General features: G+C 47.6%; 14 protein-coding genes across 15 annotated transcripts; 7 read left to right on the plus strand and 7 right to left on the minus strand.

Annotated features, from left to right (window-relative positions):
- Positions 1–54: 54 nt before the first annotated feature.
- SPPG_00573 (uncharacterized protein) lies at positions 55–2,725 on the plus strand. The gene is made up of 4 exons (XM_016748902.1): positions 55–1,148; positions 1,234–1,771; positions 1,833–1,924; positions 1,987–2,725. The coding sequence occupies exons 1-4, from the start codon at positions 118–120 to the stop codon at positions 2,612–2,614; spliced, it is 2,289 nt and encodes a 762-aa protein (XP_016612914.1). The 5' UTR covers positions 55–117; the 3' UTR covers positions 2,615–2,725.
- Positions 2,627–4,374, minus strand: SPPG_00574 (uncharacterized protein). Its single transcript, XM_016748903.1, has 9 exons — positions 4,264–4,374; positions 4,159–4,189; positions 4,016–4,090; positions 3,918–3,958; positions 3,783–3,858; positions 3,683–3,725; positions 3,536–3,616; positions 3,218–3,470; positions 2,627–3,137 (listed from the first exon to the last, which is right to left on the minus strand). Exons 1-9 carry the CDS (start codon positions 4,298–4,300, stop codon positions 2,776–2,778), a joined length of 999 nt encoding a protein of 332 aa, XP_016612915.1. The 5' UTR covers positions 4,301–4,374; the 3' UTR covers positions 2,627–2,775.
- Positions 4,375–4,508: 134 nt separating this feature from the next.
- On the plus strand, positions 4,509–5,848 carry SPPG_00575 (phosphoserine transaminase). The gene has a single exon (XM_016748904.1). The coding sequence runs from the start codon at positions 4,544–4,546 to the stop codon at positions 5,693–5,695; it is 1,152 nt and encodes a 383-aa protein (XP_016612916.1). The 5' UTR covers positions 4,509–4,543; the 3' UTR covers positions 5,696–5,848.
- SPPG_00576 (uncharacterized protein) lies at positions 5,595–6,929 on the minus strand. Its single transcript, XM_016748905.1, has 3 exons — positions 6,646–6,929; positions 6,066–6,576; positions 5,595–6,000 (listed from the first exon to the last, which is right to left on the minus strand). Exons 1-3 carry the CDS (start codon positions 6,859–6,861, stop codon positions 5,807–5,809), a joined length of 921 nt encoding a protein of 306 aa, XP_016612917.1. The 5' UTR covers positions 6,862–6,929; the 3' UTR covers positions 5,595–5,806.
- Positions 6,930–7,048: 119 nt separating this feature from the next.
- SPPG_00577 (uncharacterized protein) lies at positions 7,049–10,088 on the plus strand. Its single transcript, XM_016748906.1, has 8 exons — positions 7,049–7,698; positions 7,789–7,932; positions 7,994–8,128; positions 8,192–8,395; positions 8,455–8,853; positions 8,916–9,053; positions 9,115–9,285; positions 9,343–10,088. Exons 1-8 carry the CDS (start codon positions 7,099–7,101, stop codon positions 9,877–9,879), a joined length of 2,328 nt encoding a protein of 775 aa, XP_016612918.1. The 5' UTR covers positions 7,049–7,098; the 3' UTR covers positions 9,880–10,088.
- On the minus strand, positions 10,030–11,710 carry SPPG_00578 (23S rRNA methyltransferase). Its single transcript, XM_016748907.1, has 4 exons — positions 11,143–11,710; positions 10,479–11,085; positions 10,337–10,416; positions 10,030–10,269 (listed from the first exon to the last, which is right to left on the minus strand). The coding sequence occupies exons 1-4, from the start codon at positions 11,694–11,696 to the stop codon at positions 10,215–10,217; spliced, it is 1,296 nt and encodes a 431-aa protein (XP_016612919.1). The 5' UTR covers positions 11,697–11,710; the 3' UTR covers positions 10,030–10,214.
- Positions 11,711–12,033: 323 nt separating this feature from the next.
- Positions 12,034–14,433, plus strand: SPPG_00579 (Hsp90 cochaperone SHQ1). The gene is made up of 10 exons (XM_016748908.1): positions 12,034–12,146; positions 12,214–12,281; positions 12,459–12,769; positions 12,847–12,899; positions 12,959–13,137; positions 13,193–13,308; positions 13,368–13,514; positions 13,576–13,724; positions 13,800–14,044; positions 14,108–14,433. The coding sequence occupies exons 1-10, from the start codon at positions 12,072–12,074 to the stop codon at positions 14,274–14,276; spliced, it is 1,512 nt and encodes a 503-aa protein (XP_016612920.1). The 5' UTR covers positions 12,034–12,071; the 3' UTR covers positions 14,277–14,433.
- SPPG_00580 lies at positions 14,312–17,696 on the minus strand (the record flags this gene model as incomplete). 2 transcript variants are annotated; one of them, XM_016748910.1, is made up of 18 exons in its annotated part: positions 17,582–17,696; positions 17,347–17,508; positions 17,124–17,251; positions 16,942–17,060; positions 16,806–16,877; positions 16,608–16,731; positions 16,340–16,550; positions 16,142–16,275; positions 15,958–16,075; positions 15,835–15,899; positions 15,696–15,769; positions 15,523–15,634; positions 15,410–15,463; positions 15,224–15,348; positions 14,987–15,169; positions 14,803–14,917; positions 14,665–14,739; positions 14,455–14,592 (listed from the first exon to the last, which is right to left on the minus strand). In XM_016748910.1, exons 1-18 carry the CDS (start codon positions 17,688–17,690, stop codon positions 14,455–14,457), a joined length of 2,118 nt encoding a protein of 705 aa, XP_016612922.1. In that variant the 5' UTR covers positions 17,691–17,696. The 2 variants fall into 2 exon arrangements, with proteins under 2 accessions (XP_016612921.1, XP_016612922.1); XM_016748909.1 differs by lacking the exons at positions 16,806–16,877; positions 16,942–17,060; positions 17,124–17,251; positions 17,347–17,508; positions 17,582–17,696 and having other exon boundaries at positions 14,312–14,592; positions 16,608–16,776.
- Positions 17,697–17,844: 148 nt separating this feature from the next.
- On the minus strand, positions 17,845–18,591 carry SPPG_00581 (uncharacterized protein). Its single transcript, XM_016748911.1, has 3 exons — positions 18,529–18,591; positions 18,255–18,456; positions 17,845–18,195 (listed from the first exon to the last, which is right to left on the minus strand). Coding segments are annotated over exons 1-3 (459 nt in total). The 5' UTR covers positions 18,531–18,591; the 3' UTR covers positions 17,845–17,940.
- A 393-nt stretch (positions 18,592–18,984) lies between these two features.
- On the plus strand, positions 18,985–21,587 carry SPPG_00582 (uncharacterized protein). Its single transcript, XM_016748912.1, has 5 exons — positions 18,985–19,010; positions 19,088–20,320; positions 20,383–20,653; positions 20,712–21,247; positions 21,314–21,587. Exons 1-5 carry the CDS (start codon positions 18,996–18,998, stop codon positions 21,542–21,544), a joined length of 2,286 nt encoding a protein of 761 aa, XP_016612924.1. The 5' UTR covers positions 18,985–18,995; the 3' UTR covers positions 21,545–21,587.
- SPPG_00583 (peptidyl-prolyl cis-trans isomerase B) lies at positions 21,440–22,683 on the minus strand. The gene is made up of 5 exons (XM_016748913.1): positions 22,349–22,683; positions 22,249–22,280; positions 22,015–22,186; positions 21,832–21,946; positions 21,440–21,764 (listed from the first exon to the last, which is right to left on the minus strand). The coding sequence occupies exons 1-5, from the start codon at positions 22,550–22,552 to the stop codon at positions 21,685–21,687; spliced, it is 603 nt and encodes a 200-aa protein (XP_016612925.1). The 5' UTR covers positions 22,553–22,683; the 3' UTR covers positions 21,440–21,684.
- A 749-nt stretch (positions 22,684–23,432) lies between these two features.
- SPPG_00584 (uncharacterized protein) lies at positions 23,433–24,531 on the minus strand. The gene has a single exon (XM_016748914.1). It carries the CDS (start codon positions 24,312–24,314, stop codon positions 23,517–23,519), a length of 798 nt encoding a protein of 265 aa, XP_016612926.1. The 5' UTR covers positions 24,315–24,531; the 3' UTR covers positions 23,433–23,516.
- Positions 24,479–26,313, plus strand: SPPG_00585 (uncharacterized protein). The gene is made up of 10 exons (XM_016748915.1): positions 24,479–24,835; positions 24,894–24,989; positions 25,056–25,152; positions 25,216–25,290; positions 25,355–25,525; positions 25,580–25,650; positions 25,710–25,853; positions 25,916–25,959; positions 26,022–26,085; positions 26,155–26,313. Exons 1-10 carry the CDS (start codon positions 24,806–24,808, stop codon positions 26,260–26,262), a joined length of 900 nt encoding a protein of 299 aa, XP_016612927.1. The 5' UTR covers positions 24,479–24,805; the 3' UTR covers positions 26,263–26,313.
- Positions 26,314–26,478: 165 nt separating this feature from the next.
- SPPG_00586 (uncharacterized protein) lies at positions 26,479–27,610 on the plus strand. Its single transcript, XM_016748916.1, has 2 exons — positions 26,479–27,088; positions 27,154–27,610. The coding sequence occupies exons 1-2, from the start codon at positions 26,742–26,744 to the stop codon at positions 27,368–27,370; spliced, it is 564 nt and encodes a 187-aa protein (XP_016612928.1). The 5' UTR covers positions 26,479–26,741; the 3' UTR covers positions 27,371–27,610.
- Positions 27,611–27,617: the final 7 nt, after the last annotated feature.

Consider the following 27,617-nt stretch of genomic DNA (forward strand, 5'->3'; position numbering starts at 1 on the left):
TAACGTCTAAGCCATGTATCGTAATCCGATTATTTCTTTTTGGGTTTGTCAATCTTGCTTTCCCAGAAATCCATTTATCATTCATTTCCCCTAACACTTTACAAGTAAAGAACACCAATGGGAGGTGAATATCGGACGGACGTAGAGCTGCCTTCTCTGGAAACACCAAACATTGAAGCATCCCCATCACGGCCATCTGCGACCGTGGGAATGGAACCTGCGCCTGGGAAAATTCAAACGAAACCAGAAAGTCCCATTGCACCAGAGAATTGGATAGATCAAATATTAGGTGGGATGGAGTCTAATTTCTCTGCGACAGAAAATGGGGGTGCGGAAGCGACAAATGTCACAAACGAAACCGTTGAGGATCTGGCCGCATTCTTGCGAGAAGGACCGCAAGATCTTGCGGACACCGACCAAAAGTTTAACGGGGGAAATGCTGCTCTGGAAGATACGCATGCTTCTACGCAAACCCTGGAAGACAAGGAGATCGTTCCGCAGACTTTGGAGAACAGCGTGGTCCAATTAGATGGGCTCGCGGCGCTGGAAGCCGAGACAATAGTGGAGGACGGATTAACAGTCGTAACAACAGAGGACGTCTGTCTATCAGCTGTAGATTCTGTGGCATCATCCATAAAGTCAAGCGAACCGCAACCGGGAGAGGGGTTATTTAAGGTTGACACTCGGCCGGCTCTGGGTAATGTCTCAGCGGACTATGGCGAAGAGCGAGGAAATAAGGATGAGTGGAATTGGATCAGTGACGATGAAAAGCTAGGCGAAAAAGACATAAAGGAGCAACCTAGAGAGCGTCTGCCAACGGGATTAGGTGTTGGAGAAATGGAAGAAATCAGCGAGGATGAGGAGCAGGAAGAAAACATAGATCAACCGTCGACCATATTGTCGAAAACTGTGGAAACTACCATTAAGCCGGTTCCTGAGAGCGAAAGAAGCGTCGCCACTGATGTATCATCCATTTCAACGAAAATCGAAACCGCGTCTGACACTGCCCTTGAAATCAAAAGCGAGAAGATTGAGCTAGTAGAAAAATTGGAATCCGTGATCGAACCGGCTCTTGAGGTCAAAGAGGAGAGCAAATACGAAGGGGACGCAGATGAGGGAGAAGGAAGTGACTTTGAATTCAGTGATGAGTATGTATGGGTACCTTTTGTGGCCTCCCGTGTAGATTTTCTGCTGTAAGCCTCCTACTTATGCTCATCCTGTTGGACAAACTAGAGACACATCATCAGATGAAGAAGTTGAACCCACGTTGAGTCTTCAGGAAAGAGAACGTCGTTTGGTCGCCATGGATGAAAACGGTGGCGATGATGATGACCAACCCTCCGCTACCCGTCTTCGCACAAAAAACGAGCTCGCCGCACTCCCAAAAATAGAGCCCATAACAGAACCGATACCGCAAGATGCTTCGCTTCGCTCCATTGGTACCATCCATTCCACTGTTGATGACCTCCTTGTTATCCAATCACCACCTACAGACAATACCGATCGCGTCTTGGACGCAGATACCATTGTTCTGTTCTCGGACAGAACGCCGTTGGGAAGGATCTTTGAGACTTTTGGACCGGTGACAAAGCCGCTTTACAGCATTAGATTCAATTCAGTCGAGGAGGTGCAGGCGATGCTGGAGAAGAGTGGAACGGGAACAGAAGTGTTTGTTGCTGAAGGATTGGAAAAAGTGGTGTTTACTAGGGTTTTGAAAGCATACAAGGGCAGTGATGCTTCTAATATCCACGACGAGGAAGTTGGTGAAGAGGTAGGTCTTGATGCGACACAGATTGTCTAATTATGAACGATATGTTAACTATTTATGGCAGGAGATGGAGTTTTCCGACGACGAACAAGAAGCAGAGTTTAAACGTCAACTCAAGTTGAAGCGGAAGCGAGCTGCAAATACACAGGTGGACGGGTACGTATTTCTCATTTACTGCAACGGACGTGCAATAGGTTTTCACAGCCCCCTTTCATCAGAAATACCGGTTCTCCGGGACCAGCGGACCAGGCACTTATGGATAATGCGGAGTATCAGATTCTTCAGCGCCCTCGCGGCCAGCAGCAGGCGCGAGGCCGATCACCTCAAATGTCAAATTACAACAATCGGTACCCTAATTCTGGCGGTTCGCACTCTCATACAAGTTTGAACGACGGGTTCAGACGAGGCCGGGGCAGTCATGACGGCGGTTTCAGAGGCCACCATCAACGAGGGGGACGAGGCGGACGGGGTCGCGGAGGATATCAACAGTCACGAGGAGGATATGCTCAGTCACATCCATTTCAACAACAAGGTTACCCACAACAATATCCATCTCAAGCTTTCCCACCATACCCTCCCAACCCGATCCCCAACCAGCAGCAGCAGCAACTGGCGCTCGCTGCGCTGAGCTTGCTCAACGCAAATAATCCGGCGATGCAGAATATGGGAATGATGGGCGGGTTTGATATTTCCAGCATGATGGGAATGATGCAAGGGGTGTTGCAACAGCAACAGCAACAGCAGGGAAGTGGAACTGGTCAAAACCAAGGGCAGTCACAAGAACAGCAGCAAACGCAGCCGGGTGGGTACGGATACGATCCGAGATTGAATGGTGGAGGTTTGTAAAGATGCAGGTGGTTTATGTAGATAAGTAATAGTTATCGTATATATTGTATTAATGGTAGAACGCGAAAGAGGTTACTATTTTGTTGCTGCCGGTGATCCCCTTGTTTAGCAATCTACTCTACAACGACGAGGGCACTTCCCCCAAAGTCCATTCCTTCGATCTACAACTTTCCACCCAGTAATTTGTCTTGCGTTGTTTCAGCACCGTACACCTCACCAAGATCTTCTCCACGAACTCGTCTCACTAGACGCATGTCAACAAAACGTCCCTTTTCTTTCTTCACCAAAACACGATGCACATCCTGTGAGTCCACCGTCTGTTGAGCTGCCGACGAGTGCAAAGGATCACCAGGCAAGACCATGGCTGTTTCTCCTCCCGTTAACAAAGCAGGTTCGGGAAGAATCGGCGCGAGCTCTGCCGAGGTCCTAGATTTTGTTCCAGCTATATAAGATCTCAGATCCGACAACCGTAAGCGTGACAAGGTCAAGAGACTGCAGTATTGCGGTGGAAAAAGATGTACTCCTGAAAAGGAGGAATACCAAAGTTGTAAAAACCGGTGGGAAAAGCAGTGATATTGATATCAGAGACATAAGCAAACTCACGTCCTTCCCGAAAGGCCTGCAGGGCCTCTTGAGGCGTGAACCAATCTAATGCAAGAGTCTCGATCCCGTCAACCACAGGAACCATTTCAGTCGCATGTTCTGCCTCGAGGACCGTAAGAAAGAAATGAGTATCGAATCGAGACTTTTCAAAGGCGGGTGTAATCCAGTTGGACCAATGAACGAGTCGTGCGATTTGTGGGTGCGACTTTGTTTGGATGCAGAGGTTGAAAAATTCTTGCGCAGATTTGTGGACCTTTTTGAGGAGGGCATATATGGGTTTGATGGCAAGTCTCCAACGGAACATTGCTGACTACACACCGCGTTCCTCCATTTAGATGCGTTTTCGGCGCTGAGGCGCAGTGGCGGATCTAGCAAGGGAATTCCACATTCCTCATATGTCTATTATATGTAATCGAGTCAGAGCCGTAAAGGCTACACCACGATCGCTTGCATCCAGAAACAAACCTCTCGTATGGCAGCGATCCAAAACGACAGCGGAAGCTTCGAGCTAATCTCATAACTGTATCTAGATCCGCACGACTGTTTGCATATCGTTTTGGCATACCTCTGCGTCTCTGCCTCCTGATGTGGTATTACCTCTTTCCATCGCAAGTCTGCATCAAATGCGTCAACTGCCCCACCTAATGGTTTGCAATTATCAGCATTGCTCGTCAGGCAAATACATTCTCTCGTCAGTTACCAGGATAAACATGCAGACTTCCGAATGGTCCTCTTGCGTTTCTGAATAAAAGCAAACAGGTGAGTATAGGGCAAAAACGTGAAGTACTAAGCAGGTACCTCTTCAGCATTAATACACGAAAGTCTGCACCAGGAGAATGCTCTCCTTGCCGCAGCGGTGCACATATTATGATACTGGCGCATTGGATAGGAATGCAACTTTACTTAGACGTCTATCGCAAGAGTTTAAAATATGAATGTACCTCGAGGCTGGACGCAAAGGTTTGGACATTGCTGCCAGACCAGAAACATGGTTACCCCTGAGAGTTGAACACCTGGCAATGTTTTAGAAAAGCTCCTGAAGATACCTGCAGCACCAGAGAGTAGACGTACAGCACGTTTCATCAACGTTACGTCTTCCAAAGCCTGACGCCAAGTTCAGTAAGATCAAAAGACGAGATCTTGCCTCTTTGCAGAGTACACCATCAGCGCACCATGAGTGGTTGTTGCTGACCCATCAATCCAATTGCATTGGATCCGGCGAGCATCTCATCATGGATGACTCACTCGATGACTCACCTACCTCTTCATTTCCTGTCCAGTTGCCCCATAACTTTCTCCTCTCCTCGTTAGAATACGGCGGGCAAGATGGCTACATTTCACGACGAACGGAGTGTGTGGAACTTTTCAGCAGGACCTGCAGTTATGCCTCAAGTGGTTCTTGAACGCGCTGCTGCCGAACTTCCAAACTGGAACAATACGGGCATGTCTGTGATGGAGCTCTCTCACCGTTCACCGGAATTTGAATCCATTCTCGCAAGCGCCGAGTCCGATTTACGGAAGCTGCTCAATATTCCCTCTACCTATAAAATACTTTGGATGCAAGGAGGCGCCACCTCCCAGTTCTCGACCCTCTTTTACAACCTGCTAGGGGATCCCACAAAGACGGCTGACTATTTAGTAACCGGCGGGTGGTCCGAAAAGGCGATGCAGGAGGCGGCACGGCTAGGTGCTAAGGTGAATGCCGTGGTCAATACGAAGAGTACTGGACACAATGGTGCTGTACCACCGCCATCGGAATACAAGTTCACACCTGCGGCCGAGTCCGCATATGTTTATTACTGCGATAACGAAACTGTTCACGGCGTAGAATTTCCTTCGTTCCCGGAAGGCGTTCCTGAAGGCGTTCCGGTTGTGTGTGATATGTCTTCAAATATTCTGTCAAGGAAGTTTGACGTCACAAAGTACGGAATCATCTTTGCTGGAGCACAAAAGAACATTGGCCCGGCCGGGGTAACGGTTGTCATCATCCGGGAAGATCTCATCGGAACGCGCATGCACCCCAATTTAAAATGTCCGGTTATGCTCGACTTCAAAGTTTGTGCCGACAATGGGTCAATGTATAATACTCCTCCCACTTACGGCATCTACATGGCGGGCCTGGTGTTTAAATGGCTACTGGAGATTGGAGGAGTGGATGCGATTGAGTCAATCAATGCGCAAAAGAGCGGACGCTTGTACGACGCGATCGATAGCAGCAACGGATTCTATAGATGTCCCGTGCAAAAAGGGTTCAGGTCGAGAATGAACATCACATTCCGAATTTTTAAGAATGGGGCTGCGTCCAAGGACCTCGAGGCGGATTTCTTAAAAGGGGCAGAGAAACTTGGAATGGTACAGCTCAAGGGACATCGTTCGGTTGGTGGTATTCGAGCGTCGCTATATAATGCCATGTCACAGAAAGGAGTAGATGCCTTGATAACTTACATGCAGGACTTTGCGCGTCAACACTCAGAATAATTGTGAAAATAAAATATACGTAGACCGCCCAAGCTCTGTACATACACTCCCAAATCTCTGTAAATCACTGATGCATTGAGTATTCTCGGCTCAGTGCAAATTAGAGTATCATTACGAAGAATCCTCCGAATCGCTGTAAGCCCCACCGAGAAGATCTAGTGCGGACGTTCCGGGCGGTGGTGGATCATGCGTACGAGAGGCAGTACTACTAGATGTATCCGCCTTTGTTGGCGGCTTTGCATCCTCTGCCTTCTTCCGTTTGACAACAACGCCGAGATCGAAACTATTTATCTTTCGTTTTGGCCCTGAAATATGCCAAGGGAATGAGCCCCAACGACTGTTGAATCATTCGCCTAGTAAAGACGTGTACCTGTACTCAGAAAGTTGTCATTTCCAGTCGCCACAGCATCAGACAGGAGTTTCACTGCTATCTCCTCCCCATCCACATCATCCAGGATCCTCTTTACGTTTTCCCCATCAACACTTTGAAATATACTCTTAGCTATCCGATCATCTTCTTCCTCCTGCTCTCTCTTTGATCGCTCTCTTTCTTCCTCTCCCAGCAGTATGATTTGTTCCAGAACGTTATCTGCATCTACCCGCTCGTTTTTCGCGTTTCGCATTCGTATTTCGTCAAGCGCATCCAAGATATCCATCTCTCTTTTGGAATCCAGTGTTCGATTTTCCAATGCTTTCATAGGATTATTCTCTTCTGCTTCTGCTCGTTCGGTTTTACGGTCCTCCAAGACCGCAGCATCATCTCGCCATGGTTCAAAGTTCCGTTGCGCACCGTGTTCCGCCACGTAATCTGCATTCTTGGGATCTGTTTTGAACGTAATCTCCCCGGAGCATCGTGGACATTTAATGTAGAAGCGAAAGACCTATATGACAGAAGCGAAACCATATGCGTAAGTCGGACAAAGTCTCTTCACCAAAGGCAAATAACAAACCTGAATGCCCAAATAGTGTTCCCCATCGACTCGTTCTTTTCTGGCGTTGAATTTTTTGCCCTTGTACACGTACTCTCCACACATGTTGCAACGCATAGAAAATGGTGTCATTAACCGAACTTTGTGTTGCTGGTCCTTTGGAAGTTTTCGTCGTGGGATTTTCGACGGGTCAAAGTCCGGGGGGAAGTACTTATTCAGCACTTTACGTTCAGACATATTGCAGCTCCTTCAGCGTTTACGCAGGTATTTGGATGACTGCCGTGGCTAGCGATGTTTTCAACACTTTTATAGAAGTTGCTTGGAAAGAAGTCCGTGTTCAGCTGTTGCCTAAGGCTGCTGTTGCCATGGGAATTGAGTCACCTCATTAGTCACTGTCAGCGAGACTCTGCGAGACTTCGAAACCCCGTCGCGCATACGGGAAGTTCGGCTAACTTCTTCCCGAGACGAACCCAGATGTATTCCAGAAGTTTGCTACGACGAGCAGGGAGTTCAACCCCGAGTTCAATGCTGCGCGTTAGCTACGTGAAGAAGTCAGTTTCTTCACCAACCCGCATCTATGCCGGGCAAGGTGTTGGGTCTCCATTTGGACGTTCGACAAACCCCCAGCTGCAGCTGCTGGGTTCAACCTCCAAAGCACTCGGATATACGTCAGCGCATCCTTCCGTGGTCACAAATGCAAGGCAGCTCCTGTCCTTATCTACTACCTCCAGGATATTGCGGGAGCCTGAAGCACCCGCACCTCCGGTTAACACCAAACCACCGAAGCAGGAAACTCCAGTGGAGAAGGCAATTCGCGAGGCAAAGGACGAGCAAGTTGCCGCTGCTAGTGTCCTAGCTGCTGCTGCTGCCGCGGGGGCCGCAGGGCCTGCCGTGGAATCCACGCAGAATACGGTACAGGTAGCTCCAAAGAAACCCCTTACCGTTCGCATCAAGGAGGAGCTACTCCATTACTGGCATGGGACAAAGTTGCTTGGTGCTGAGATTAGCATTTCTAGTCGATTACTTGTGAAGCTATTGCGAGGAAACCGACTATCTAGAAGGGAGCACAGACAGGTATATCGTGTGTTTACTGTACACAGACTGTATCGCAAGATCCTGATGGTTGCCATTTTCCGCTTTGCCATTATTTTCATTGGCATGCAGCTCAAACGGACAACGAGTGACCTGATTAGGCTAGTTCCGTTTATCATCATCCTGCTGATCCCTTTCATGGAGTTGGCGCTTCCAGTCTTATTGAAGCTTTTCCCTAATATGCTACCTAGTACCTTTGAAAGCAAGTTCCAGGAGGTATGCAATTTAACAAAGATTGCCGCAGTACGTAATTATTGCTACAACTGTTATCTCTTAGGAGGAGAAAAAGAAGAAGCTGTTGAAAATGCGGCTTGAAATGGCGAGGTTCCTGCAAGAGACCGTGGAAGATGTCTCAGTATCAGGAACGTCAGGAGCGGATGCAGCGAAAGAGTTTAGTCAGTTCTTTAACAAGGTAGCTACGACTTGTCCATAGAGTTTATTGCCCTCCTCTGTTTTACACCTACGATATTGGTAGTGTCGATCGAGCGGTCAACCTGTACCAACCGAGGAAATTCTGCGCATAGCCAAGAAGTTCCCTGACTCGCTTACACTGAACAACTTATCGCGGCCTCAGCTTGTGAGCATGGCGAAGTACATGAACATTCAAGCATTTGGCACCGATACGTTCTTGCGCCATCAAATTGAAAGGCGTCTTCGGTATCTCGAAGAGGATGACAAGGTGCTTGTCATCCATCCGAAAGATTCCTTTCGATTTCTTCTGACCTAATTTCTCCAAAGGTTATCATGGCTGAGGGCGGTGTTGATAAACTTTCGATCCCTGAACTGCAGCAAGTGGCCATCTCACGTGGTATTAGGACGACCGGCGTGTCTCCGGCACGAATGCGGGCAGAACTGGAACAATGGCTTGATCTCCATCTGAATCACAATATCTCATCGTCTCTATTGGTATTATCACGGGCTTTCCAAATGCAAGAACGGATACCATCGGATAAGGATGAGGCTCTTAAAGGCAATGCCGAAGCCCTGCAGGCTACGCTCTCATCCCTACCTCACCAGGTAGTGAACGAAGCGCAACTACAAATTTCGGAAGCCGAGGGATCTGCGACATACAAGCAACGTCTGGATGTACTTCAGGAGCAGGAGGAGTTAATCCAGGATGAATTGGAGCAAGAAGCTGTACGTATGGGAAGGGAAAAGTCTCATGTCTCATAAATGCTAACATTGGTGCATTGCGTTAGGCGATTGCGGCCGCGAAGCGGGCTAAGGAGGAGGAGGAAGCCGCATTGAAACAAGCCAAAGAAGAACAGGAAGCGGCGTCAAAGAAAACCGCCGAAGTGGAACAGAAGGCAGCGGTGCCAGTGGAGGAGACAAAAGAGGTTCGCTGTGATTCAATGCAGTGTAAGTTTGGCGATAAATTGACTTCCTTTCCTACTACAGGCTGTTCCAGAAGTTAAAGCGCCAACTGTCGAAGAGGAAGGATTGCAAATCTCCGATGAGGAACTACAGAGGTTGAGTGATGCTTTGAAGACTCTTACGAAAGTATCCGCGCTTGAGGACGTAAAGGAGAAGCTTTCAGAACTCAAAGAAGGCCGCAAAGAATTCAAAGAGGTAGGTTTTCTATTGAGCTCCTTTTCTCTTGTAGATATTCACCGGTTCCCGCGTTAGGACATTGAGGAGCTCAAGCAAGTGACGCAAAAGGAGCCAGCCAAAGCCTCTAACCGTCTTGGCCAACGGATTGACAAAATGGTCGACAAGATTGAACAAGAATTGGCAAAGTACGACGAAGAGATTGGATCCAGTCTCAACCTTGTGAGACCGAACGAGGAAGGCAAAATTACAATTGCAGACCTTGAAGAAGCACTAAAAGTAATCCGAGACCATCCAGATGATGAGCGTATCAAAAAAATTGTCGTTAAACTTGACGCAGACGGGGACGGTGTTGTAGCTATGGATGAGATCTTGCATTTGGCGGATGAGGCAGAGAAAGAGGGACATGGAGAGATTATTGGAGAGATCAAACGGGTAGCAGCGGAAGGGAAGAAATTATCCGAACAAGCCGTAGAGCAAATCATACAAATTCAGCACACAGTAGCAGACGAGAAGGCAGCTGCCGCTGCTGTGGCGAAGGCGGCCGAGAATCCCGAGCGAGCCCGTGCCCAACAGGATCAAGCAAGGGTTCCGGAGACAACGAAATCCTCATAAAAGATCAGGTGGGCGATAATCATTTACATAGGAAGAGCCGAGTAGTGTAAGACCGTACGGTGGACTTCGTTTGGCGAGTGACGTCCGCTTTCATTCAGCATGCTGCTTGTACCAGCTTTCCAGATCATCCATGTCACATATAGACGAGCCTTGGGTTCAGTGCAATTCTATTCTAGATTGCGATAATATATTTACATACGCATTGCAAATGGTTATGTTACAGTGCTTTACTAGGGGATCTGAATATGCTCTTTATGATTACGCGAATCCGCGGAGGAGTTGGACATACGCATCGGGAAGGGGTTCGGACGATGTGGCAGCAACCGTGCATATGTCTATACAACCTGCTTTCCGATCCGTTTCAATTCTTCCGAGCTCTTGAGCTGACCGCTTGGGTATTCAAAAGATTAATCGCTATCAAACAGCATAACCTGTCCAGTTTGAAGATGAAGCTTACCATGCGGCCAGAATATCTTGTCCGCGTGGAGTCCGAACGTGACAAGGGATATTATGATCCTGGATGCATTTCGAGAAGCGCTATATATAACAAACACCATAAGATTGAATGTGCTAAAGCTGATTCGTGTGACAAGATTTACCTGTATCACTTGGTCTGATGACGGTTCGTACTGTGATCCAGGCCAGGGATTGAATGGTATCAAGTTGACGTGCGAAGGCAGACCGCCTATGAGTTTCACAAGCTGCCGAGCATCCGCCATCGAATCATTGATTCCGTCTAGCATTACATACTCAAAGGTGATTCTTCGATGTCTACTCGTTGGGGGCATGTGGTCCAGGTATCTTTTACATCCAGCGAGGACTTCTTTGATCGGATATTGCTTATTGAGTGGAACCAGAACATCACGTAATGCATCATTCACAGCATGTAGTGAAACGGCCAGTCCGCAACCCAAATCCTTTCCAACACGCTCCATCAACGGTGCGACACCCGATGTACTGAGAGTTATTCTCCATGGAGACAGTCCAAGAGCGGAGGGAGAAGTGAGGATAGAGATGGCTGCCGAAACATTCCGGAAATTGAGCAGTGGTTCTCCTTGGCCCATCATCACGACGTTGGATATTTTGCGTGGTTTGCCCGGATTGAGAGGAAAGTCCCCTACAGAGCGCATTGCATGCATCACTTGAAAGAGTATCTCGTTACTCGACAGATTTCGGAGGAGTTTCTGCGTCCCTGTATGGCAGAAGCTAGGAGTGCCCTGTCAATCCCGAGAATGTGCCGTTGGTTGGCCCATATGCACGTACCTGCAAGCCAAGGAGCATCCGACTTGTGAGCTTACGCAAACTGTTCCATTATCCCCATGCTGGCTTGGTATTATGACTGTTTCGACCTCGGCACGTCCCCCAAAATTCAACAACCACTTTCGCGTACCGTCCTTCGATATACAGTCCTTCTTGACTGTACCAACTCCCAACTCACAAGAGTTTGCCAGAGCTTCTCTCATATCCTTTCTCAGTGAAGTCATCTCATCGAAGCTCTCTACGCCTCGTCTATATAGAAACCGCCATATCTGATCTACCACGTATGGGCGCTGAGATATTACATTCTGAATTTTCGCTGGAAGCAGGTCCCCAACCAACAAGTCCTTCAGCTTGTCCTTTGGTAGGCCCAAAAGCGGTGGTTTCTGCGGTATCGGCGGACGACGCTTGACTGAACGCAGGGCAGGCTCATGGGACACAGACGTGAATGTTTGCGAAAATTGTGTGGGTATTGAGCGATCGGGTGGGAAAGGTGACCATTGGACTGCCAACCTAACATACAGCGCCTGTCGCTGTCCTCTGATTCGCGAGAGTCTCATTGCTGCAATTATCGTCGTGGCAGAACGAAAAGTCTGCTCTTCAGGCTGCGTGTGGTTTGATCCACAAAGCACGTGACTAGCAACTTTGAGAAGAACATGATATGCCAACAGAGCCTGCATAAGGCAGCGCAGCTCCATCCTCGGCATGTCACTTGTTTTTTTGCGTGCATTTTGGCATATCCTCAAAGTGATGACGCTTTGACAAACCAACCTCTAGAATAATGATAGCCAACTTTTTCCAACCGGCTTTCACTTGCCATTGCAGTTGCGCGTAGCTAAGCACGACACGTGACTTTCAACTTTTGTGACGAGCTGCGTCCGTGACAAAGCTTGCCGAGAGGCCTGCCGTGAGTTGTGCCTGCCCTGAAAGTGACGATGCTTACACCGGCATTCACCATATCTCAGGATGAAGAGTTTGTTACTGTCGTAATAAAATGTCCCTATATAAAGGTACGCTTTCCTTACCTGCACGCTGTAATGCGGAGCCGCCGGTTACTAACTTCCCTTGACCGCCTAGGCACAAGAAGTAGAATTCTTCATTAATGACACAGAGTTCAAGTTTTATGTGAGACCATATTTCCTACGGTGAGTGACATAGAACATAATTGAGCTTTAAGAGACTTGACGTAAGCACGGCAGAAGATAGGAAGAAGAGGATAGGTGGTTGCCTTTGGACCTTTTAGAATGGATAGTTACGATTACATAGGACAGCTCAAAATGTGCTATGAATGAGAAGGATATCTAAACACTTGAATGTGATAGACTCACATTTCCCGCATCCATTATCGAAGATGGGCGAGAGAAAGCATCGTATAATGTCGATCGAGGAGAAATCACTGTCCTTCTGCCCAAAGCAACACGCGGAGAGGAGTTCCCGGATCTGGATTTGATCACTAAGCTTATGGCCTCCAAAAGCGGTCCACCTGGCCCAGACTTCAGATTATCATCTGAAGGACGATCCGTTGAGCAACTTGCACCACCTCGGGATAGCCAGAAGCCGCTGATTGAGGTTATAGGCGAATCTCCCGTTCTTGAAACTGATGGGAATCAAGCCGATAGTATGATATCTGATGGTATGTTGACTAGATCAATGCCAGAGGGGGGGCTTCAAATTGACTTACCGAAAACTTGTTGCCTCCTATACTAACAGAAATTGAGGAAGAGTTCAATTGGGATTACCCGCAGGAGGTTCCTCTGCAGCCCGTAAGCAGTTCGTAATATTCCAGGGTAAAACATCCCGGCTTTTTAACAGAATTCCGCAGGAACTGCAAACAGGAGCGCGGTACGGGTTCAACAATGCGTATAGCGGATACGGAACACATGTGGAGCATCTTACCCAGGAAATCCTGGACATCACCCATATTGATACATCTACGCCCTCTACGAGGAAGGAAGCGAGAATAGCGAGAGAAGATGCTAAATTTGACGACGAATATTTTATGTGGGTATTGCGAGCCAGCGCGCAGAATGCAGGGTTGGCTAATAGTGTTGCATAGGGCCGATTTTGTAAACGATGAAGAGATTCAGAGATTGATCAAATTCAGACCAGATTTCTGGAAAGCCTTGAAACGGATTCAGAAAGCAAAGTCCTCTGCCGATCCGGGCAATTCGGGTACATACACTGCTGCTCGGTCGTACTCGGTCCGCTTGTGCTTAATGGAATAATTATAGCGACCGCGCCGGTATCCACACCTGAGGGTGAACAAAATTTCAGCGAGTCTGCACCAGGACCATCACCAGCATCAGCCATCGATAGCCCTTGGTTAACGTTTACAGAGGAGGAGCAAGAGCGTATGCGTCAGCTTCCGAATAAAGAATGTACGTAACCCTCGCAGACCGTTCTAGCATGAATCCCCCTAGTCAAACTCTTTTTTCCTAGATCTTCTCGACAATGGGCGCGCCATTTACCTCGGTCTAGTCGATATCGTGTATGCGTACTGTTACAATTATCGCACCACAGAAGGTGAAAGCACGGTTGAATCCCCATGGACCATCGCTAAATTAAGTTCGACTCTATCGTGCTTCGATGTATGCAAACATCTCTTGCGCGCACTATTTCATGTTTTTGCGATGGATCAGGAACTAATCAGTATTCCCTACTAGACCTTTTCGACCCTCCGCGAAACCCTCATTGCGAGTATTCGACGAACCCTGGCATACCCGCTTCACAGGCATTTCGCATTATCACTCCGTTGCATTGAGGACACTGCTATCCTCTTCAAGCTTGGAAAGCGTGCATTGTTGAAAGTTCTTTTAGAAGTGAACGCACTCATTGGAAGAGACGATCGGATGTACGTATTGAGTACATTGTGGTTGACGGATTATTGTGTATGGATACAGAGGGCAAAGTATGCATCCGTTCATTATTATTTTATCTGCACCGAGCTGACTAATGACCCGGCGCTATGTAGCGATAAAATGCTGCAATCGTTAGCGAGCGAGCTTAACCACATCAGCATATCGAAACAGGAGACTGGATGGCCATTGGAAGAGTTGGAGCAAGTCGCGCAAGAAGTGACGGCAGAGCTGGATGAAGAGGAACGAGATTCAGACAGCATGGAGCGATCATACCTCTCTTGACGATTGATCTTGTACCGCTATCATAAATTATACATGTTACGTTCCATACTCCCAGCGGGGAGCATAGAATGATGAACGCCACATATTTTCTTAGACTTCCATTTTACTAATATAAACTATACAAAAGACTCAGATCTAAAAAATATACATAAGGAACGCTACAGTATCTTCAGCATGGCTAACTCGGGTTTGGAAAAGCGCGTAACGTTAAGGAGCGCACAGAGGTATATAAGAAATAATAGATCCCTGTGTACCCCCGCTCTCTTAAATACTCTAATAAGTACAATCGCCATTCGTTATATGACATCATCGGGTTCTGCAACGCAATAACAATGTGAGTAAGCAACACGGACGTACTGTGGACATGATGAATAATAAAGGATGATACCTCTTTGGACATCAGCAACTTCGGTGTTATCGGACGGAAATGGGGCTTGTCTACCCCCAATACATTCTCACACACCTATAAGGCGACGCTGGTGAGTAACGTCGTATTCAGTTAGTAGCTAATGATATAGATAGGTACCCGAGTATATTCGTTTGCATGAAGCGCCATCGTGGACGAGAAGGCAAAGCTGAATAGGCGTTGAGGGTCCGTTCGATTCCGTTCAGCGAGCGAAAGGATGAAATCCAACGCCTCACTAAGGGGAAAAGGCTGCACTTTTAGACCCCAATCGGTAAAGTGCTCATACGAAATGAAATATGCTTACGAAGAGATATTGAAGAATTTCGCAAACCGGCTGTCGTTCATGAAGGCTTTGTTCAAGTAGATGCAATCGACCATATCCGTGACATAAGCGTTTAGTTGTGTAACCTCTGTCGGATCGGCATTGTAGAATGCCTCTTTTTCGCTAGCATTGAGTACGTCAACAATAGCATAGGCCTCCTTGTAACTGCAAAGCCGTTAAACGATTGCCGCGAAGAATGGGGTAATAGTTGATCCTTACTCAGCAACCACGCTGCAAATTCGTGATATGGCCATAGCTGACCCGGAAAAGAATAAACGATATACAAGAGGGGCTGAAGGCAAGGGCATGACCGGTACTCGAAATTCTCTCAGCAGGGAAGGGACCTTTTTTAGGAACGGCATATTAGTTTGACCATCCATCAGAATGGAGAAGAGTCCCACTTACCGTCTCCCAGAAGCGCAACGCGGCGTGTTGCAAGCACAACGAATCCCTTTCCATCTGAAACATCCGTAAGAAGCCCCGCAACAGCAAAAGCAAAGAAACCTGAGTAAACTCACCACAAGACCAACTAAAAGAAGTTTATCAATCTGAAGGATTAGGTCATACATGAGACGGAGATGCCCCAATAATCGGCGCTGCTTCTTCTCAGCACTCTCTTGTTCCACCGCTCTAAAGTGTAACAGAGTCAGGCCGGAATCCCTCCCTCACCCGTCACGCTGGGTGCACTTACAGCCCTAAATGCAAGGGCCACTCATGATGCCCCCAGCGAATCAGCAGTCCTATGTACATGTGAATCAGGGAGGCCTGATCATGATTATGTTACGCATGAGCACATCGTTAGCGTGATCAAGAGCAAAAGAACATGGTACCTTCCAAAAAACATTTGACGTTTTATACAGTTTAAGCAGCGGATTAAAAAATCTGCGGGAAAATACTGTTCAACGGAACCATAAGTACGCGGAAGCAGCCCAGTCAAAGGCATTTTGCATTACCTTCGTCCGAGAACAACGGCATATATGTGGCTAGCTCGAACACCACCTCAGAATTAGCCGAGCCGTCCCACATTTCAACGTATGCAAGCAATGACTGGTGCGCGGCATCAGATAACGTCTAATGGATAAAGTGCCGGTGAGATTGAGAATAGACGGCTTGCAGGCTTTGAAAAGTGCTCCCAACCTGTGCTGCCTTGGTCGTCAGCAGTAAACAGTCTAGACATAGTTTCAACTTCTCTGCTGCTAAAGATATACAATCATAAGACTGCAGCAGTGCTCTCAGACTTCTTCCAGCAGACTCCTGAATCTCCAATAAGCCTGTGATAATATTAGTTGGTAATCGACTGGGGGATAATGTGCGATCAGATCTTCATGTACTTACGTTGCAAAGAGTATACAGATTGAAGTTTATGTTTTTCCAAAAACACATCATCACGTTCCCTTTTTCCATGTACGTGGTTGCGGAAATCCGCCAATAATCGCAGATCTTCCCGCATACTTTCATCATCCAAGATAAGAGAGGATACGCCTTTTGCCGCTGCCCACTTGTCGCGTATATTCTTTGACAATGCACACCAGAGGACGTCGGAAATCTGATGGTAGATCTTAGGCAAGTCACCAGATGTTGGTATTAGGTCCGAGTGACATACCTCCACCTCCATGTGTGGACAATTGGGTGGCATATCAACCAAGTAAGGCCTAAATCGATGGAAGGTACCAATGAGGGAGCCCAAATGTGTCGGCTCGTGTCGCGCCTTCGCCCATATTTGTTGCCTAAAACAATTGATCAAACGCATCAACTCAATGAGTTCCTAGATCTATCCCCCTTCCCCCTTCGCTTGTCTTACAGCTTCCGTATTCGGTAGGGTTTAACATGATATTCCTCGGTAAGATTGCATAACAAAGAGCAAATCGCGCGTCTTGGACGAATCTGGGTGAGGCCGAGATCCGGTGTTTAGGATGCTCCCGCAACATTTCACATACTGTAGGTTTGGTACCGCCAGGTAATGGAACAGCACGCCGTAGTACTTCGAAGCGAGCATCTTGCGGTCAGCAGGGTTTATGGCAGCTAAAACCCTCGTCAGCCAAGTCAGAAGAGCTGCCTGAAAGTCAACAATGAGTTTTAGACAAGGTAGCCGTTGCACCAACGATTCTGAGTGAACGACCTTCAATGAACACCGAGCGGTATTCAGCGATGGATTTCCTAAGAAGGCCAAAACCTTTCGTACCGCCGTAAGAGACACCTGCTCCTTGGGATAGAGGGACTCCACCAATGCCCGGGCTAACGTTGGATCTTGGTATTGGGTGGTATAAAATAAGCTTTCTGATATGCTATAGGCATGGTAGAATCTAAACCATGCTCCCCTGACCCGGAAATTCGAGTCATACCAAATTGAGGTTCGACGATTATGTCCAGGAGAGACGCGATCTGGGATTCGGAAAACCCATTTGTAGATCCCAGATCCCGAATCTGTGAAACCAGAAAGGCCAATCTCTGAAGCGTCTGTCTATCTCTCCGTCGGCGGACAACAGGGCCGACCAATTGAGGCCCTAATCGGAAAAGAATGGTGAATTTCGTTGGTAGAGGATAGTTGACAGGTCCTCAAAACATCATGACACCCACGTATCAGAACTTTCTTGTGCTCAATTAGCAAGGAGTCTACAAGTGTTTGCATATCCCCGCCATTGACCTCCTTCCTGTCTGAGAGTGTTTTGACGTCACGAAGGCTCATGGTAAGTGCAAAAGCAATCGTCCTATGCCATGAAGATAACGCTGCTGAACACATCCTCCTGCTGATCACGTGATTCCGAATGCTTGACTTTGTCCAAGGTGCAATGTGGTAATGCCATACCACTAGCTACTGGCCAAATAAGTACGCATAGTAGGAAAGCTTATACCAAGGAGGATGACTTTTGTGATAGTAAGACTTTCATACAAAACTTGAAAATTATTTATTGAACATGCAGCTCCGCCCAACAGGTCTAAGTGCGGAAGCCCAAGCCTGCTATAATGATAATTAAAATAAAAGAGATCGCAGCAAAAGTCAATGGGACAGCAGAGTGACGAACTAAGGCCACCGCAAGAATGTGGAGGACTGAAATGCACATAAAAGTCCAGAGTAGAGCAGAGGTAGAGCGAGTTCCGCCGGAGAGTGCATTAACCAAGATGGTCGCAACCAGAGCCAAAATCAATGTCATTCGCGCAACACGCTCGGCATTCTCGGCACCCCCGTGAATCTGCATCATGATATTAATGTTTTGCAATTATACTTATGGGAAATATAGTGAATGCTTACCAGGCCAAGTTTGTTGGGGCCAGCCTTGCCAGTAGTGGGCGCGGTGTCCGTTGGTGCTGTTGCAGGTGCTGGAAGATCACCTCTAACTTTGCCATTATTCCGGTAGATGTAGGCAAGAACCCAGCAAAGGGCCCAGAGAAATAGGTGGATGTAGACTACCACCCACATCTGCCTTCTGTAGTCCGCTGTGGTTACCTCGTTCCTGTTGATTTACATGGTTTTAGAACCTTTTGTCACTTTTTATAAAGTTAGTCAACTACGATAATGCACATACATCTTTGCAATTTTGATTAATAGTAGCGTCTGACTTGCAGTGGGCTCTCAACTGTGCATAGTAGAGGGTTCAATCGCAGAACCTGGCCCATTTTATCATTGAAATGGATCGGAGTTTCCTTACGTCAGCGCGATCTGAGTTTTGCGAGGATGAGGGTAACTGCGTCATTACTGTTTGTGCGTTGCGACGGTACAGGTATGGGATTCGGTTAGAGCGTACGGAGACGGATGATGCAACCACGTGCTCGTTGGAAGTTGACGACATGTTTATCTGGCCTGCTGATGAGGGTATTTAGATATCAACACCGAACCTAGTGCCTTACATTGTGTACAACTGCTATGCTTTGGAGCATCATATTCCATTAACCATCAGTACCAAGGTTCAGGCATTGTCGGGAGACATGTCGTTTGGTAAGCCAAAGCATTGCTTTAACGCGTCGATGGGCGGTGCAACTTGATTCTCATGCGATGAACATTCCTCAGGTATGTAGCTCGGTCGTAATCTCAGATCTATGCCAACCAGTAGAGAGCCATAAATAAAATATTTTTTCCTGCCAAAGCTTGAAACCCACATCCGTACGACAACTAGCACTCACCGTGACCAACTGAATCTTTCGGACGATGATCTGGAAGACACTATCAAACGTCTCCTTATCGTGCTGTATTCTTGCCACCGGCGTATATCAGAGGACCAGCTGACATGTAGTTCGCCCTCAAAAGCCGCAGTTACACGTCGAACAATTAGGAAGCACCTATGGGATGCTGTACAAGATTGGGATTTTACGCATTCGGCAAGGATGGTGATTGATCTCTGTTTTCCGGCTCAACTAGGAATATTAGGGAACGCAGGTGACCGACGAGGATTCTCCACAATAGATAGGAGGAGCAGTGTTCCACCTGCCTACTCGGATGTGACCGTAGCAAGTGTAGGGTCAGCAGAGAATCCAGTACCAGACACAGCGCTCTCTGGTTCAACGACGAATGATGCTAGCACTGCCACGATAAAGCCCGCTCCTACCAATGACTCTCCTTTTGCCGTTCACTATTCAGTCAAGGTGACAAGTCCCGCTGCTAGCAGCTACATTTTTGACGAGTTGGGACCGAAAGAGGAAGCCACGCGAATCATCAAAACGGCTTTTGAGAAGATCCTCAAAACCTGGACCACATCAATACGTAAGCCTCCAGCAAACAACCAAGCTCTCCGCTGGCCATGGCATCCAATCGACTTGAGCCATGAAACACCGGAACTACAGGGGATCGGCCCAGAAAGTGGTCTTTGTCTAGTTGTGCACCACGGAAGTGAACAATTTTCGGCGAGTGATACGAATATCTCCACCATAATCCAATATTATCTCCGTCACCCTAAGGCGGAGACTCAAGTCGACGTTCACTTCTCGGATGAGAAACCGGGCGCCGATAGTATCCAACGATCAGTCGAGCGGTCATCCCTGTCGAATGATTTGCACATGTTCTGCTCCTTTGTCAGATATCACACTGAGGGAATAGCAACACTGTCAAAAGCACTGGTTACTTCAGCCCTTCGTACGTCGACAGGGACGATGACAACGATTTTGACCGCGTTATGGCCTCTGACGGATGCGCGACGGCGGTTGGAGGAAAATGCGCCGAATGGGCTTGTTATTTGGGGGCCGGATTCAGTGACGGACGATTTGGACCGAAAACAGATTGGAAAGGACATCTGTAGTCTGGTGGAGTTGGATGTTGTTAATAACTGGTGTACGGATCGGGAATTGTGCGAGAAGGTGGACTATGTTGTCAATCTGGCTCGAGAGGTGACCTTGACCTTGTTTTTTTTATCGTCTCCTCTATTCCAACTTATACTATTCTGATCCAGACTCCATGGCGGCTCTTTGCGGTCACCCTATCAATCTCGTCAGAAAGTGCTGTAGCAGCAGAGGGTTTACAAGGATGGGAAAGTGTACTTCATCAGTACAAAAACATTCTTCTCCTTGTTTTTTTGACAACTGCTGTTGAGCACAAAAAGCGGAGCCTGGTCCATAATGTATGCCTTTCCCTAGGCTTAGAGTCAGTGTATATTCCGCGTCCCTCTCCTAATGAAAAGGAACGACTTATCCAGCACATTGTCGAGAATTACGCAAACGATGGTATTTATATGCTGTAACTTACGGCTATCCTCTAACCTTAAGCTGATACTTTTAGCAGACGCAACAAAGCTTCTCCCAAAATCAGCCGTTACCTTCCTGGCTCACTCCTCCCTTAATTTCTCGCGGGTCTCGCTTCGCGCGTGCGTATACTCTATCCTCGACGAGCAATTTTGCCAGCGCATCAATGTGACTTCACGGAGCTCATTCTACGCTGCAGTTGATGTAGTTCCTTTCCGAGATATGCACGCGCATTTACACAGGGTGGCGCGGAAGCATCAAATATCATATAGTCATCCGTCTGAGCTGGACGCCGTTCATTCAGTGTGGAGAGCAACGTTTGACAGCCAGGAAGCTATTGCAGATCCTGATTTATTGGAAATCATGCAAATGCGATACACAGAACTTCGAGATGATTGGTCAAAAGGGGATACGGCAAAGCAACGTACCCTCGATGGAACAACAGGCGCAAGTGCGGACGTGGTTGGATCGTGGATATGGGAGGATGTGGTGTCTGCAGCAGCCTGTTTAGCAGGACGAATGAGCGCATCCTTTCTCATGGGTATACATTGTTTGCAAGGGGCAAAAGATGATCAGGTACCCCTTGGTTGGAGGTTGTTGTAAATAGCATGCATGACACCAACGACTTTTGCTTCCGCCTAGGTCTCATCGTTGCAAAGAATACGGCTCGATGCATTGTATCATAACGACTCGATTCTGATCATCAATCTCGTCAACGTGGAAGTATCAGGTGCAGTAGAAGCTGCACTTTTGAGTTTTCAAAGGATGGTCGGTGGTGGCAGTGGCAATGTGTATATTATTGCATGGACAGATAAGCAGGAGGTAGCAAAATCCGCAAGTGCTTGGGGCAGCCTAGTAATTCGTTGTACATAAGATTGGCTTCATCATTTGGCCGTGTCCATATATCTATTTCCGCGTACAAGGTGGTCCCCGCCATTAAGATCAAGGTCCGGTACGAACAACCCAAGCATTACAGGATAATACGCCATCTAATATAACCTAGTCCCTTATAATTAGAGTTCCCTGTTGAATTCTTCCTCAACAGGAAGCTCAACACAATCTCTGATGATCACATCAGCAATTGGTTTGTCACCTACAAAAGACAGGAAGATTTCGTTGATGAGTACCATGGCTGACAGCTAATGTGTAGGCAAGCATACCAGGAGCGGTAGGGGTCTTTTCAATGGCAGTAACAACTTCCATGCCATCAACAACGGAGCCAAAAACTACATGGCGCTGGTCCAACCAACTGGTCTGCACCGTAGTGATAAAGAACTAAATTTAAAGGATAAGGACATGTAAGGAACAATTCGTACATATCATCAAAACAAACTTCCATATACCTGACTTCCATTAGTATCCTTCCCAGCATTGGCCATCGACAAAACGCCAGGACGAGTGTGGCGAAGCTTGAAGTTCTCATCGGGGAACTTGTCGCCATAAATGGATTTACCACCAGTACCATCGCCGCGAGTGAAATCGCCACCTTGAATCATAAAGTTCTTGATAACACGACTTGTAGGATATTCTATCAGGGGAAATATAGTGACAATGTACACACACACAGAGTTTCTTACTGGAACTTTGATCCCTTGTATCCGAATCCTTTCTGTAAAGTGTCACAGAGCGTTAGCAGAGCAAGCGCGATTCGCTAAAAGCAATCCTTCTTTTGCCCACCTCTCCGGTACATAAGGCTCGGAAGTTCTCTACAGTCTTTGGTACAGTTTTTCCGTAGAGTCCAATCGTAATGCGGCCCAAGAACTCGCCCTTTTGTTCAATGTCAAAAGCGACCTTGTTGGTAACTTTGGGGCCTTTTGCAGCTTCTACGGCAGATGCCGATGCAAGCAAGAAGGTCAACGCGAGGGTAAGAATGTTCCGCATGGTTTCTTCAAGTTGGATGGATGAAGATCAGCAACGATGGTGGTGTTCTTCAAGTTGGATGAAGGTAGATCAACAACGATGGTGGTTTATAGGGGTTGCCACTAGGGGTCTAGGGTGCTAGGGTGGGGTCCCAACTGATGTGCGCGCCAATGATGAGTGCGCCAAATGTGTCATAATTGTGTTCATCACATGAGTGTCACGTGCATTTTCAATAAGGTTAGAGCATCTCCACTGGTTATAGCATTTTATGGCACAGTCTAGGGCTACTATTTGAATTTGAAATATCTTGATATTTATAGAGATACAGGGTTAGAGTTGTGGGGAACCAATGAGCCAGCATCTATTTGGAATGCAAATACCGTATGGGTACTGCTGGCCATTTTTGATGCGCGAGGCCTAAATTTCATCCTTACAGGTGGAATTAACTCTTGCTAATCCTCAGATTCGCAGCAACAGGCGCAAGACGCCTGGGGTTTGCCAGAATCCATCAGTTGGTGGCACCGCGCCGGATTTGCACCAACAGACACGAGCTTGGCAGGACGCCTGGGGTTTGCCAGAATCCATCAGTTGGTGGCACCGCGCCGGATTTGCACCAACAGACACGAGCTTGGCAGGACGCCTGGGGTTTGCACCAACAGGCACAAGCCAACAAGCGATGGATTAAATCCATCAACAGATGGCTTCCCCGGTGAGAACCGTACGTATCAGATACTGGGAGTCATAACCTTATTGAAAATGCACGTGACCAGAACAAAAAGTCACGTGGCAAAGTGCGCGCTCATACTGTAGCAGTGAGTGGGCGCCAGTTGCGACAGTGTGCGGTGGGCTCTGACTTTGCCACATTGTAGAGGCACAGTTTCCCAAAGCATGCCAAAGTAGGTTGTCCGATGGAATGCAGTTGCAATGTTTTAACAGCGGTCTCCTTTGCCAGCGACCAGACTATCTAGTGATCTAACCATCTGCACTACATCTTTGCCTTTGACAACCGAGCAAATACGCCCTCTAGTGCCTTGATGGTAGAAGGCAACGACAGCATCTTCCACGCGGTTTCAGCTTCACTGTTAAGCCACCGTTCATCAGCCCATTCCTTTGCCAACGCTCCCCTCAGGGAGTTCTTTGTTAGCTGCCTTCCAGGGTCGGGTAGCATCAACAAGCCTTGCATGACCGTTTCCGCCCGTTCCAAGAGTTCCTTTTCATCTTGAACAACCTCATCGACGAGACCAATAGCCAATGCTTCCTTTGCCTTGACCATTTTAGCAAACTGAGTAAGCTTGTCAGTTTTGCCCTGCCCAATGACACTGGCCATCAACTTGATCCATTTGGGTGGGACACTGATCCCGAGGGCCACTTCGTTCAGACCCATGGTTCCGTCCGTAGTAATGACGCGGTAGTCACAAGCAATAGACATACATGTTCCGCCAGCGGGACAAGCACCTTTGATGGCCGCAACCGTTACCAAAGGCGAGTTTGACAGTCGCGCAAGGAAGGTGTTTGAGACTTTCCAAAACTTTTCGTATCGTTCACGGCTTGTCGCTGGGGCATATAATTCTTGCAAGTCGTTCCCAGCTGTAAAAACCGGCCGAGAGAGTCCAGAATGGAATACAACCCCACGGACTTTTTTGTCGTTCTCGAGAGAAGTGAGAGTTTCGAGGAGTTGCTCCCACATTTCCAGGTTCATACTATTAACCGGCTCACGGCGGATGGAGACCAATGCATAGTTACCGCGAGTAGTGACGTTGATGAAGCGATCTTTGCCGGACATTGTTTAGATGCAGATGGAAGAACTGAGATGGGAAGGAGATGGTCTCGTGGGCCACGCGCCTTGCTTTAAAGGCCACCATGATCTCGCTATCACGTGTCCCCGTTCAGGGTTGCGATGGATTTGGGAATGGATATGGCGGATATTCAGATATCAGCACACTACGAGAATGCAATCGCCCATAATTTTAAAGGATATGCCGGCCATACTGCACAAGTTATCATCATCGCAATGCGCTCAAAATAAGCAACACAACGTGGACGACGAGATCTCTGCCCTGAAGCAAAAGCTGCAATATGACATGAGGGCCGATGGGGGGCTCAGCAGCTGGAGCGGTTAATTAGGTGCATAGCCACTTCCTATCACCTAATGCGCCTTTCGGGTCCGCTTTTGCAGAGTTTTAACGCTGACCTTGTTTGCATCGCCATCGCAAATCAAACACCCACTCTCTGCCCTCTGTAAACTACTTTCTTACACTCGAACTTTTAGCAGCAATGCCTATCGATCGCTTCGGGAGCCTAAAGGTAAGGTTGACCATACTCGTACGCGGTGGGCCAACCCATCTTCAACGCTTTGTTCCAGCAGGCCGACACATCGCATCAAACTGTTGTCGAAATGGAAGGGCTTTTGACGCAGCCTTCAGTGGGGGGCGAAGGTTTGGACACATTTTTCAACGAGGTGCGGTACATTTATCTCTACCAATCCAGTTTAAAGTTGAACTGATGGCAGCACATTTTTTATTAGGTCGAATTGATGAAATCGGACATTAAGATAGTACGAAGGAATGTGGGAGAAATTGAACGATTGCATTATGCGGGGTTACTGTCGGCCAATGATAAAGGTAAACGGCTTTGGTTCCTATGTTTCTAAACGTGTGTTGAAATGATCCAATCAAACTTTGTAGAAAATAGGGATGCGCTTGAGAGGGCGTCGAACGATACAAAGAGGCTCATTGGAAGGCTCCGAGCAAAAGTCAAGGGTAGATCATCCACTTCATTTTCATAATGTTCGCCTTGCATTGAGTTATTCTGATTATTGTGTAGATCTGATGGAGGCAACTGATCGAATGAAGCCAACACGGAACGCACAAATACGTCGCACGCACGAGCGAAGCCTGGTTAATGAGATTGTCAAGGTCGCGGCTGAATATCAGCAGATGGAGCAACAAGTGAAACAGCAACACAGAGAGCGTTTGGAGCGCCAGTACAAGATTGGTACCTATACTATGGTCTGCTGTAGCGTGACAGTGACTGAATGATGGCTACTAGTCCGCCCGGGTGCCACAGATGAAGAAGTCTCTAATGTCGTAGAACACGGAGGCAGCGTGTTCTCTCAAGAGGCAAGAAAACAAGTTACGCAACTTTCAGTACAGTCGGTTATATTGACTAGGCAACCCAGATCCTCAGCGCCCGCGTAGGAGAACAACGACAGGCTTTGGAAGAAGTACAGTCGCGACATGTCCAAATCAAGCAGATCGAGACTGCATTGGTGGAACTGTTTGACCTAACGACGGAGATGAGTCATCTATTGGACCAGCACCAGGTTCGCCAAAGGCATAATATCATCGAAATGGGTGCCGTGATTAACATTCTCATGTATTACAGGAAATCATTAACATTGTAGACGCTCAGGTGGAACAGGTTCACGTGTGAGTAGCGCAATGGCGTATCCTTTCAAATGTGTCATCGTACTGTCCTCACACTATCATAGGACTGTGGAGAAAGGGAACCGGGAGCTTACTTTTGCAACCGCAAGTGCTAAAAGTGCTCGAAAAGTGAGATAATTATGTGCTTTTGTCCGAGCAATCTGCCATCATACTCATCATTCATGTTTGATATTGCAGACCAAATGGATCATTGCAGGGATAGTCTTGGTGGTTGTAGGAGTTATTGCCGCTGTTGTAGCAGTGAAGCTATCGCAATCAAAGAGCCAGCAAAGAAATAATGCCTGACTCTATGCATCTTGTATACAAAATAATTACCCTTTATCGCATTCCTTTGAATTCATCAGCAGCAACTACCCCAGCATATCTTGCTTCGTGCAGATAGCCATATCAGGCAACATTGTGGCGGCATAGTCACGCATAGTAGGCTTAGTAAGGAAAATAGCTAATCGATGCGCTGCTGGTCATGGGATCATCTTATCAAACCTCCGTCCGAACGACCGAGCCGTTTTGGAGGGCGGTCGGGGCTTATAAAAAAGGGAGGAGCTTGTCATTTCCTCTTGTTTTTTCCTTCTTCCGTTTCTTCTTGTTTTCCATATCACGCCTTGTTGGGATTTCGTGCCTTGTCTTTAGCCGTCCATCGCTACCCAGCTCTTGCACACGCTCAAAGCACAGCTTTGCCTGAAAAGCCTCAGTTGACACGTCGCGCGTCAAAGAGGTTCCATCCAATCCCCCCGTATTAGAGACTCGCGAAAGAATCAAGAACGATGGCTTCTCGCCCAATCCCGACGCCTGCAGTATCTAAAACTCGCTTCCCTTTAAAGGCCTCTCCAAGCGCATCTCCCTTGGCCCTGTCTTTCCTCCCCCCAACTCGTCCCTCATCCCACCCTCTGATTCTCCTCAACCCGTACACATCCCGGAAAAATATCACCGCTATCATCGATGAAGCTCAACTGTCACCCCCTTCCGACGATGTACATGTGCCCATGACGAAAATTGAGCCGTTTGTGCATACACGACAGGTTGGAGGCGTTTTTGTACGAGGAATTGACGCTGGGGAACTCGGGTTGGCGCCATTGGGTGAGGCCGACACGTGCTATGGTCGAGTTCAGAGGTAAGCTTTGTTTTTTGCTGGTTTCTGAATTAGGTTGCTAACCTCTGCGCACGCACATGGCACAGATACTCGTCCGTTGTCGCCATTGTTTTTGGTCGTCAGGCTGTTATTGAGAATGTCTATGAACTTCCTGCTGCCTTCAAGAACACTCAGTACGCAGAAGGCGTCATTGGAATGGATACCCTTTGGTCCCTCGGTTTGAACGTTGCCGTCGACCGTGGAATGGTATATCTCCAGGATCCCGAGCTGAGCCAATACGTTGACCATGGCAAGTCTGCCTAAGTTATGCTGCCGCGCTTCTGCCACTGCATCAAATCCTCCTTTTTGTATACGTTTATACCCGCCTTTTTTTGTGTACATGCTGTTGTTCTTGTCCCCGTTATCTTTCAGCGGAGAAAGTGTTATTGTACACCCAGACTATGCATCTGTACAAAAGTAGTAGAAAGCAAAACCCGAGGACGTTGTCTCGTGTTAAATGAATCCTGCAGCAATAATACATTTTTCTCTTTTTATTTTGGTGCATTGACAT

The sequence above is a fragment of the Spizellomyces punctatus genome (genome assembly GCF_000182565.1).
Source record: "Spizellomyces punctatus DAOM BR117 chromosome Unknown supercont1.1, whole genome shotgun sequence".
Taxonomy (NCBI): Eukaryota; Fungi; Chytridiomycota; class Chytridiomycetes; order Spizellomycetales; family Spizellomycetaceae; genus Spizellomyces; species Spizellomyces punctatus.

Bases quoted from the DNA above. Each gene is read 5' to 3' on its own strand.
- SPPG_00575 (XM_016748904.1), top strand. From the start codon at position 4,544: ATGGCTACATTTCACGACGAACGGAGTGTGTGGAACTTTTCAGCAGGA.
- SPPG_00586 (XM_016748916.1), top strand. From the start codon at position 26,742: ATGGCTTCTCGCCCAATCCCGACGCCTGCAGTATCTAAAACTCGCTTC. The intron at 27,089-27,153 runs GTAAGCTTTGTT...CACATGGCACAG, and splicing joins TGCTATGGTCGAGTTCAGAG to ATACTCGTCCGTTGTCGCCA.
- SPPG_00582 (XM_016748912.1), top strand. The intron at 20,321-20,382 runs GTGACCTTGACC...ATTCTGATCCAG, and splicing joins TTGTCAATCTGGCTCGAGAG to ACTCCATGGCGGCTCTTTGC. The intron at 21,248-21,313 runs GTACCCCTTGGT...GCTTCCGCCTAG, and splicing joins AAGGGGCAAAAGATGATCAG to GTCTCATCGTTGCAAAGAAT.
- SPPG_00585 (XM_016748915.1), top strand. From the start codon at position 24,806: ATGCCTATCGATCGCTTCGGGAGCCTAAAG. The intron at 25,291-25,354 runs GTAGATCATCCA...ATTATTGTGTAG, and splicing joins GCTCCGAGCAAAAGTCAAGG to ATCTGATGGAGGCAACTGAT. The intron at 25,651-25,709 runs GCAAGAAAACAA...TAGGCAACCCAG, and splicing joins GCAGCGTGTTCTCTCAAGAG to ATCCTCAGCGCCCGCGTAGG.
- SPPG_00578 (XM_016748907.1), bottom strand. From the start codon at position 11,696: ATGAGACTCTCGCGAATCAGAGGACAGCGACAGGCGCTGTATGTTAGG. The intron at 10,417-10,478 runs GTAAATCTTGTC...TGTTATATATAG, and splicing joins CATCAGACCAAGTGATACAG to CGCTTCTCGAAATGCATCCA. The intron at 10,270-10,336 runs GTAAGCTTCATC...TGAATACCCAAG, and splicing joins CAAGATATTCTGGCCGCATG to CGGTCAGCTCAAGAGCTCGG.
- SPPG_00573 (XM_016748902.1), top strand. From the start codon at position 118: ATGGGAGGTGAATATCGGACGGACGTAGAGCTGCCTTCTCTGGAAACA. The intron at 1,772-1,832 runs GTAGGTCTTGAT...TATTTATGGCAG, and splicing joins ACGAGGAAGTTGGTGAAGAG to GAGATGGAGTTTTCCGACGA. The intron at 1,925-1,986 runs GTACGTATTTCT...CCCTTTCATCAG, and splicing joins GCAAATACACAGGTGGACGG to AAATACCGGTTCTCCGGGAC.
- SPPG_00577 (XM_016748906.1), top strand. From the start codon at position 7,099: ATGTATTCCAGAAGTTTGCTACGACGAGCAGGGAGTTCAACCCCGAGT. The intron at 7,699-7,788 runs GTATATCGTGTG...ATTGGCATGCAG, and splicing joins CTAGAAGGGAGCACAGACAG to CTCAAACGGACAACGAGTGA. The intron at 9,054-9,114 runs GTTCGCTGTGAT...TTCCTACTACAG, and splicing joins CAGTGGAGGAGACAAAAGAG to GCTGTTCCAGAAGTTAAAGC.
- SPPG_00581 (XM_016748911.1), bottom strand. The intron at 18,196-18,254 runs GTAAGCATTCAC...ATCATGATGCAG, and splicing joins GCCCCAACAAACTTGGCCTG to ATTCACGGGGGTGCCGAGAA.
- SPPG_00583 (XM_016748913.1), bottom strand. From the start codon at position 22,552: ATGCGGAACATTCTTACCCTCGCGTTGACCTTCTTGCTTGCATCGGCA. The intron at 22,187-22,248 runs GTAAGAAACTCT...ATATCCTACAAG, and splicing joins TACAAGGGATCAAAGTTCCA to TCGTGTTATCAAGAACTTTA. The intron at 21,765-21,831 runs GTATGCTTGCCT...TGTCTTTTGTAG, and splicing joins AAAGACCCCTACCGCTCCTG to GTGACAAACCAATTGCTGAT.
- SPPG_00579 (XM_016748908.1), top strand. From the start codon at position 12,072: ATGCTTACACCGGCATTCACCATATCTCAGGATGAAGAGTTTGTTACT. The intron at 12,282-12,458 runs GTGAGTGACATA...TGAATGTGATAG, and splicing joins GTGAGACCATATTTCCTACG to ACTCACATTTCCCGCATCCA. The intron at 13,138-13,192 runs GTGGGTATTGCG...AGTGTTGCATAG, and splicing joins TTTGACGACGAATATTTTAT to GGCCGATTTTGTAAACGATG.
- SPPG_00584 (XM_016748914.1), bottom strand. From the start codon at position 24,314: ATGTCCGGCAAAGATCGCTTCATCAACGTCACTACTCGCGGTAACTAT.
- SPPG_00576 (XM_016748905.1), bottom strand. From the start codon at position 6,861: ATGTCTGAACGTAAAGTGCTGAATAAGTACTTCCCCCCGGACTTTGAC. The intron at 6,577-6,645 runs GTTTGTTATTTG...TCTGTCATATAG, and splicing joins AACACTATTTGGGCATTCAG to GTCTTTCGCTTCTACATTAA. The intron at 6,001-6,065 runs GTACACGTCTTT...GGCATATTTCAG, and splicing joins TGACAACTTTCTGAGTACAG to GGCCAAAACGAAAGATAAAT.
- SPPG_00574 (XM_016748903.1), bottom strand. From the start codon at position 4,300: ATGAAACGTGCTGTACGTCTACTCTCTGGTGCTGCAG. The intron at 4,190-4,263 runs GTATCTTCAGGA...CTGGTCTGGCAG, and splicing joins TCTACTCTCTGGTGCTGCAG to CAATGTCCAAACCTTTGCGT. The intron at 3,959-4,015 runs GTACCTGCTTAG...GCTTTTATTCAG, and splicing joins CGTGTATTAATGCTGAAGAG to AAACGCAAGAGGACCATTCG.